The following is an 8,953-nucleotide window of genomic DNA, read 5'->3' on the forward strand; positions in this document are numbered from 1 at the left end:
CGAGCTAGGAGGTTCTCTTCCCAGGATGCTGGGAGCAGGGAGGGCTGTGGCCAGCATATCTGCTGGGACTGACAGTTCTGGACAGTGACAGGTAGTCAGGAGGCCACTCAAGTCTAGCTCAGAGCCACCAAGCAGGTGCTGTGCAGCAATGCACAAGCCAGTGTCCCTCTCTGGGCCTGTGAAGGTATTTGGTCCCTTAGGCAGAGGAGCAGCTGGGCTATTCTTGGATCCCAGGTTGGCACCTGCTCTAGGCCGTGGGGCTGGACTGCTCCCTCCTCTCAAGGGCCAGAAATGATGCGGTGGCTTCTGAGTCCTTGGAACATGTCCAGCGAGTTTCCATGAGGCCCTTGGGTCCTGACACGTCCTTCTGAGGTTGCTTCTGCCTCCTCTTTGTCCATGGGCTCACTTTCTTGGCATCAGTTCCCGAAGCAGTGAGGAGGAAGGGCCTGGCCTTGGTGCTGCTGGGGGCCCACTCAGCCAAGGAGGACTGGGCTGTGTGCTGCTCTGGTCTCTAGCGCAGACCACCTCCTGAGTCCAGATGCTGGGGCACCCACCTCAGAGTCCAGGCAGGGAGTGGAGGGGACAACAGTCTGTATTTGTGTCTTCATTTTGCTTTGTTAAAAAAATAGCGATTTCCATCCTCGCTCCCCACGTCTCCTCCCAGCCCCTCATGATGACCTCACCTCCTCCCCTGGGGCCAAGATTACAGAAGCAGGGGATAGGGGAGGACCGTGGGTGCTGGGCCATGGTGTGTGAAGCGAGTCTTCGTCTACTGGATGCCCCGGAAGAGGCACATGGCAAAGATCATGGCAAAGAGCTGCAAAGGAAGCAAGAATTGGTTTGTCAGGCCAGGCCCACGGCCCCCTGGGAGTCCCACCCCACCACCTCAGGGCAGGACTGGGGTCGGCTACCTTCTCACGCCCCTCTTACCATCTGGCCACCTCCACGCCATGTAGGGTCATGGAAGGAATAGACACTTTGGGTACTGAGAAACATGGGTTCAAGTTCCAACTTTGCTACTTGCCAGCTGTCACCTTGGGCAAGGCCCTTGCTTTCTCTATACCACAGCTTCGAACTGGATCTTGGTTCACCGACGGTTGAAGTGAAACCATAACAGAGTCAAATTTGTAAAATGTGCGAGAACGCGAGCACTCATCACAATGGGGAAAATGACACATCGATGCCTTGCTAGGATCCCTCACTTAGAAAACAGAACAGTGTATGCAGCACATAGCAGCCAAATCTTCTCATCAGCAGAGTCAGAAACAACGGTGTCCTGCTCAAAGATGGTGGCCAACCTCACCGCTTTGCTTATGTGTTACTCTTCACATTCCTGGCATCAGATTTCTGAAAGGGCTGCCTTTGCTTCTTCAGGGTCCCCCATTCCATGGCTTCAACTTGTAACTTCTCCCAGTCCAATTATTGTTTTACTTCACTCCAATTTTTGAAACTTGGATCTGCTCTGATCTTGCTTCATGGACTGTTAGTGACTTGACAGTAAGCCCTGTTCTGACCTGCTATGCACTGAGGTGCTCAAGGAGTGATGCTCTTGGAAACTTTTCACAGAGGAGGAAAAGGAGGCACAGAGGGATCTGAGAATTTGTCTAAAATCACACAACTACATGAGGTGGAGTTGGGGTTTGAGTTCAGCCATTCTGTATTCTCCCCCTCTGAGTTCCCAGGGAGGCAGTGAGGGGCGAGGAAAACAACATGATGATACCTGTTACATAGCAGGTACTTAGTGGCATCTCACTGGGACTATGAGTAATTGGCACTGAAGATGCAGCACTTCTGGAGTTACCATAATCAACACAGTCACCGAGAACCTGCTAGTGCCGGAGCGGAGAGAGGCCCTGACTCAGAGATGACTCCTCGGATAAGATACGTGATGCCCACAGCCAGATGTGTCCTTGCAAGCTGCACGTGGGACAGTCTGCAGGCCTTGAGCCCTGGCGCTGTGGGTAGGGGCAGGGAGGGCGGCTAGGATGGGGTGTAGTCAGGTAGGATTCTGCCTCCTGTAGCAGCCAGTCAAGGGGCCCTGGCCAGGCTGTGAGGGGTCCTGGTGGGAGCAAGCATCCCTACTCTGCCTACTGAACCCCTACTATGCACGAAACATGTTGTCCCTGCCGTGTGCAATCCCTGCACTACCAGGAGAACGGTGATTAGCACTATTTTGCAGACGAGGAAACGAAAGCTCAGACATCCTGTGTCTCTGAGAGGTGCTGGACTCCACACCATGCTCTTGTAGCACTGGACGCTTATCCTGAGGTTCTCGGCTTCCCCCTTTTGGGGGTCCTGGTGTAGACTTTATCTGCTTTCTGATTAAAGTCTGTGTCCTCCCATTAGAGAGAGCATGCTTTGCCCTTCCACTCCCAAGGCCAACTCCATGCTGACCAGCACTACACATGTTGAATAAAGCAATGACGCCAACTAAGCCCTTCTCTCTTCCCCATCCCCACTGCACTCCAGAAAAGTGCTCCAAGCAGGGTTGTCCACAGAACCAGGCAAGGCTGTGGTTGGGTGCAGGGTGACCAGGAGGCAGCTCCGTGGGATGTGATGGAAAGACTGCACTGTCGAACGTCAGCTCCTCTGAGGACCAGGGCTCGAGGACCAGGGCTGGCTAGCTCAACCCGCCTGACTGCCCGCTGGGATGAGCCTGCTGAGATCAGGACAAGGGCTGCAGGAGTGAGTGGACAGAGCCGTCTGGTGGCTGGAGCGCCACCTAGCGGTAGCTTTAAAAGAGCCGCAGGTAGCCTCTTCAGAGAATGCCCCAGAGAGTCTCAGACCACGCCGTGAGGTTAACAACCACCACTGTAAGTCTGTAAGGGCCTTTTCTAGGACCACAGGTTGCAACACACCCTTTGAGTCAGCTGTGCGTATCCTGTTGGCAAGAGCGTGTTGGAACCACAAGGGACTTGGGGTGGAAGGCTCGTAAGGACAGCCCATCTTTCCCAGGAGAAAATTCAGAAGACAGGTGGGGAAATGGGGTGGTGAAAGGCCCTCCTGAGCTCTGCTGGGGATGCGTAGAGGGAAACAGCTGCGGTGGGGGCCCTGAACATACCTCGATGGCCAACACCCCTATGGCGAGGGCTCCGGCCAGGTAGACGTAGGTTTCAAAGGCGTTGAGGATCACAGTGTAACAGCCCTGGGAGGGAAGGAGCAGAGAAGAAGCTGAACCCTTATTTGGAGTCAGGAGGTCAGAGGTGAGAAGGCAGTGTCAGGATTTGGGTGCAAAGCCTGGGAAGTACAGCAAGTACCCCAGGTACACCAGCAGGTGGCAGGCTGTCCTCCTCAAAGTGATGGTGGAATAGAGAGGGGGTGGGAGAGGTTGAAGGAGAGGCTTCAAGGCCATAAATGTGTGTGTTTGGGGGGGGACGGCAAGACATTGGGACTCTCTCCAGCAGAGGGAGGCCATCTCTGAGCCCCTTTTCTGTATCACTGCACCCCAGGTCTCAACTGCTCACGTCCCCACACCAGGATTTAGCAGCAAAAGAGCCCTGGGTCCCTGGACTGAACCAAGCTGACCAGGTCACCCAACAGATGCATCCCCACCCTTGGTCCAGCGATACCCTGGGAGGGAGGGAGGGAGGATGGCACCGACCCTCAGTGATAGCCCATTTCTGCCAACGGCTCATCTGGGATTTCTTACATCCTTTAGTATTTAGTCCTCACTTCAGCCCCTTGATAAAAAAGCATTTCATCTTCATTTTATATACAACATAGTGAGGGGTTGAAGAATGTGTTCAAGCTCACCTGCAAGGAGGAGGGGGTGCCTGGACATGAACTGGGGGCGGCGGACTCTAATCTCCTGCTCATTTGCTCTTTCCAGGGTTCTTTGCAGGGAACAGGGGGAAGGAGCTGGGCTTCAAGGCACCAGAAGGCTCAGTCCCCCCTTCTGGGCTAGTTTCCTGATTGCGACCTGGAACATGTTATCTCCAAGGCATCTCCCTCACTACCCCCAACCTCTCTCACCACCTTCTTCTCACAGCTCCTCATCCCCAGCCCCGCCCTGCTGAAACCTGAAAGGGACCGGATCTTCTTTGTCTGCTTTAGGGGATTTCTGGCCCTCTGCCCCCGCCCAGAGAGTTGGACAATGACTAGGGAGGACAGAAGGAGAATTGATGCCTTTGAGCTGTGGTGCTGGAGAAGAGTATTGAGAATACCATGGACTGCTAGGAAAACAAACAGATTCATCCTGAAGAGGGTTAAACCAAGTAACTCCTTGGAGGCAAGGATTCTGAGGTTTCGTCTGACATACTTTGGACATGTTGCAAGGAGGGACAGGTCCTCGGAGAGGGACATCATGCTTGGGAGGGTGGAGGGACAGCGCAAGAGGGGAAGACCCTCTATGAGATGGATTGATTCAGTGACTAGGGTAATCGGGATGGGTGTGTCAGAGGCAGTGCGATTGGCACAGGATAGAGCAGGGTTTAGGGCTGTTGTACACAGAGTCGCTATGAGTCACAAACGACTCGACGGCACATAACAACAACAAAAACAACCCTTGCCAGCTGTTGTTCAGTCCCTATCTCCCTCTCCAGGGTGGGAACATTCCACCCTTCCCATCATGTAACTCCTCCAAATCCCACTCAGGTCAAAGGCACCAGCACAGTTACCACCCACAAGGGGGGATTCCCACATCTGTCTCTGCATGGACCCAAATGAACTCTGGCCTGTATCCCAACTATCCACTCGGCATCCCTGCTTGGACATCCCAGGGCATCTCACACTAAATCTTACCTTCCTTCCCCTGAACCAGAAGCCACAGGGTCATTCTCCATACTTCCTTACCCTCATGGCTGACCTACCAGCAAGGTCTCTGGAATTCTCAGCCTTACACCTTTCTCCATTTCCACTGCCACTGCCCTAGTCTAACCTGATGTCCTTTCTCACTAAAACCAGCGTGAAAGACCCTCCTGGTCCTGGGAGCCACCTCTAGCCCCTGGCCACGGAACAGTCAAAGTGCCCGTATGGCCACATGGCTTCCTCAGTGGAACTCAGCCTGAGTTTCTACTGCTCGGTCAGCATCCTCTGTGGACCCGGCTGAAGCTCTGCCTTAGTCATGTCCTGTTCACCCTTCCCAGCCATAGTGACATTCTCTTGGCACTTGGAGCTCCCTCCTATCCTAGGGCCTTTCCATATGCCACTTTCTGGCTAGACTGTTTTTTCTTGCTAGGATGTTCTTCGTGCTGAGAAAATGCTTCATCGCATTTCAGTTATAAACAGAGCCAGTGGACTAACCCAGCACCTACTTATCAAGAGCTCATTGTCTTAGTTTCTGGGAGCCATGTGTTCTAGTCTCAGCTAGAAAGATCTAAGCAGAAACTTACTGCATGCTTCTGGCAGCTTATGCTACCCCTGCCCTGTTTCTCTTCTTGGCATGTGGGTGTGATGTCTGGAGCCATGGCAGCCACTTTGCGACCATTAAGAGGTACATACAAGGCAAAGCCCTGTAGATCACAGAGACAAAGCTCTGACTGACATAACTGAACCACTGGTACCATGTGAGAGGTTACCTCTTAGAATTCTTGCCATGTATGAAAGACATACTGACATTTGCTTAAGCCCTGTTGTTATTTGAGGTTTCCATAGTTTATCATCAAGCATGTTGCTCGAGACTACAATAGGTCTTTAAACACGGAGCTGAGCTCATCTCTGTATCTGTCTGTACCAACAGACAGATAAATCAGGTGAGCAAGAAATACATCAGGGAGACAAGGACTCAGTCCTTAGAACTACCAGCCACCCAAGATCACAAGGGCAGAGTTTGCCATGAAAAGCTCTGAAGGGGAAGGGAGAAGACGGAAGGATAACTGGAAAGAAGAACCGTTAGTTAGTCGAGAGAATATGGAACGTGCGATTGTAATCAAAGTCACAGAACACAATACAAATGAATTGTTGAACGGAATCACAATCTGCTCTGTGTAAGCTCACACTCCAATCGCAAGAATAAGTTTTTGGTTTTTTAAAAAAAACTATTTTATTATGTGTGTGTGTGTGTGTGTGTGTATACCATCAAATCAGATCTGACTGGTACAAGAGGAGATAGGCCCTCCTTCTCTAGCAGAGCATCTGGTGGATTCGAACTGCATACCTCTAGGATGCAGTGCAGCTTCTTGGCACGAAGCCACCAGAGCTCCCTGATAATAAATTTTCTTTAAAAGCAGGGGCTGTGATGCCGTGAGTGCCAAAATCAGAAATGTATCCTGAACTTCAGAGAAATGAGATTTGAGAGGAAAAAGCCCAACACAGAGAGAGTGTCCCCAGAGCTTTAAAAGGGAAGCATGTTCAGGAGGATGAGAGTGTCTCAGAGAAGGAGTCAGCCTCGGCCAATTCCCACGAGTCACACAGAGAGAGAGAGAGTCGTAGGGAAGCATTGATGTGGCTGGGTGAGGCCACTCTGATGAGCTCTGATTTAAAGTCGAACCCAAGAGATGGAGGGACATCTTACGGGACTATGATAGGGTGAAACTCCAGGGGACCCCATGAGCCATGGTAACACTGGTGAAGTGTTTGGCTGCTAACCCAAAGGTCGACAGTTTGAATCCACCAGTCACTCCATAGGAGAAAGGGGAGCCATTCTGTGTCTGTAAAGATTTACAGCCTTGGAAACCCTATGGGGCTGCCCGACTTTGTCCTATAGGTTCACTGTGAATTGTAGTCAATTCAGTTGGACCAGGAATTTAAGGGCAACAGGCACCCCGAACAGTAGCACCTTAAACAAGTTAGCAATGCATCTGTCTTTCCTATAAAACCCTGGATGATGGGACCACTGTGCTGCACGGAGGTGTCGGTGGCCAAGCTTCCTTCTCGTTTGAGACTCTGACTGTAAGGGCTAAGACAGCTCATCAGCACAACGGAGTTCCAGGTAAGAGAAAGGAAGAGGGGTGGGCTCAGTACTCTCCCACAAGGACACAACTCGAGCTGCACAACTGACTTCTGCTCACTGTCATCCAGCTTGACTAAGTCATTGGGCCTAGCGGCAAGGGAGCTGGGAAATGTAACCTTTACTGAGGGGTGGATTAGGGACCATCGAATAAACTGTGACTCATGGCAAACTGCTGTCGAAACATTGCCAGATCTTGACTCTGTAAGTCGAATCCAAGGTTTGTTTAGGGTTATGTAACTCTAGTCTGGTCTCCAAGCTACAATATCAGAGGCTCAGGCAGTGTTGGAAAAACTCATCTTTAATCTCAGCCCCATTCCTCTGGCCTGTGCCTGCCCTGGACTGCCTGCAATCCCCTCCCTTCTTCTTGGAAAAACCTCAGGGGCTTTGATGGAGCCTCTGTCCACGCCCATTCAGGAGACATGTATCCCAGACCATGTGGGATTCCTGGGTGCCCTCAGGTGGGAGCCAATGGCGCACACACACCAAGTCCCGGGGGACCTGCTACCCACTACCCTACCTGCTTGTTCAGGAACAGGTCCCTCCCCAGCAGACACTCCTCTCTGCTCAGCAGGATCCCATCCCGAGCCTGGGGCTCCCTCCGGCAGCAGGCCTCCGGGACCTCCCCACTGTCCAAGTTCAGGAGTCGAAACACTGATGCGAACTGAAAGTCTTCAGGCCCGTTGACCCCACAGCAACCAAACTAGGGGAAGAGCAAAGGGAAGGGAGGGATCTGGTGGGTGAGAGCTGGACTCAGGGACAGAGCCGGGCAGCTGTGATAAAGACCATAGCAGAAGCAGCATGCCAGCATGGTTGGAGGCCTGGGGTATGCTTGCTCTGTTCCACTCCCCCTGTGTGGCTTTGAGAAAGTCATTAAATGTCTCTGAGCCATGGGTGGTGTCCTCATTTGAAAAATGCGATGGTATAACAATGCCTGCCTTACTCCTAATAGCACTCAATAAACAGTCGCTGTGAAAACGTACTCTGGGTGATGAGTAAGGAGGCTTCAAGGAGAACGGATGCCTATGAATCACGGGGCTGGCAGAGGATACTGACTACAGCACTGACTGCCAAAAGAACAGCCTCTCTTGGAAGAAGTGTGGCCAGAGTGTTCCTCCAAAGTGAGACTGTGGAGACTTGGTCTCTCATTCTTCGGGCATGTTGTCAAGAGGGGCCAGTCCCTGGAGAAAGACATCTTACTTGGTAAAGTATGAGGTCAGCACACTGGAGGGTCAACCAAAAAGACCGCTAAGGAGGTGGACTAACGCAATGACTGCAACAACTGGCTTAACCAGCACAGATTGTGAGGACGGTGCAGGACTGGGCAGGGATTTATTTTTATTGTCTATTAAGTCGCAGTGAGTCAAAGCTGACTTGAGCGCCTCTAACAACAACAACTACAACATGATTATAATTGAGTGTTCAAACATTGCAAAGGATTAAAAGCTTGGTTTCAGACTCAAACGCTGGCACAAGTCCCTGGAAGAAAGGCCTGGTAATCTCCTTCTGAAATCTGACAGCCACTGAACAGCTAGGGAGTCTAGCTCTACTCTGACATGCACAGGGCTCTGCGCACAGTCTGACTGCACTCAACGCAACGGTAGCTAGTTTGACTTGTTATGATTATTATCACACTGTTGGTTGTATACTCAAGTCATGAAGCATCAACAGGCTTCATCTGGAGTTCCTACCTGGATCACAGGCAAAGGAAGTCCAGATCAATGCCTCAATGTGGCTCTGGGGCTAGCTCTGGGCCTGGTGGAGAGTGTGTGGACTGACTAATGATGTCTGTATTGGGCCTGGTGGAGAGGGTGTGGACTGATTGATGATGTCTGCATTGGGCTGGGTGGAATGTTGGATTGAGATGTCTTCATTGGGCCTGGTGGACAGAGTGTGGATTGATTAATGATGTCTGCACTGGGCTGGGTGGAGTGTGGATTGACATGTCTGCATTGGGCCTGGTGGACAGGGCGTGGATTGATTGATGATGTCTGCATTGGGCTGGGTGGAGTGTGGACTGACATGTCTGCATTGGGCCTGGTGGAGAGGGTGTGGATTGATTGATGA

General features: G+C 51.8%; 1 protein-coding gene across 1 annotated transcript in view; it reads right to left on the bottom strand.

The window, feature by feature from the left end:
* Positions 1–769: 769 nt before the first annotated feature.
* The window catches only part of TSPAN18 (tetraspanin 18), a 21,170-nt gene continuing 12,986 nt past the window's right edge, over positions 770–8,953 (bottom strand). The window contains exons 5-7 of the mRNA XM_006896747.1: positions 7,407–7,589; positions 3,062–3,145; positions 770–817 (exon numbers count right to left, since the gene is read on the bottom strand). Coding sequence (XP_006896809.1) covers positions 770–817; positions 3,062–3,145; positions 7,407–7,589 — 315 coding nt within the window. The remainder of the gene's footprint in view (positions 818–3,061; positions 3,146–7,406; positions 7,590–8,953) is intronic.

The sequence above is a fragment of the Elephantulus edwardii genome, unplaced genomic scaffold (assembly GCF_000299155.1).
Source record: "Elephantulus edwardii isolate Elephantulus edwardi_28Jun2011 unplaced genomic scaffold, EleEdw1.0 scaffold00189, whole genome shotgun sequence".
NCBI classification, from domain to species: Eukaryota; Metazoa; Chordata; class Mammalia; order Macroscelidea; family Macroscelididae; genus Elephantulus; species Elephantulus edwardii.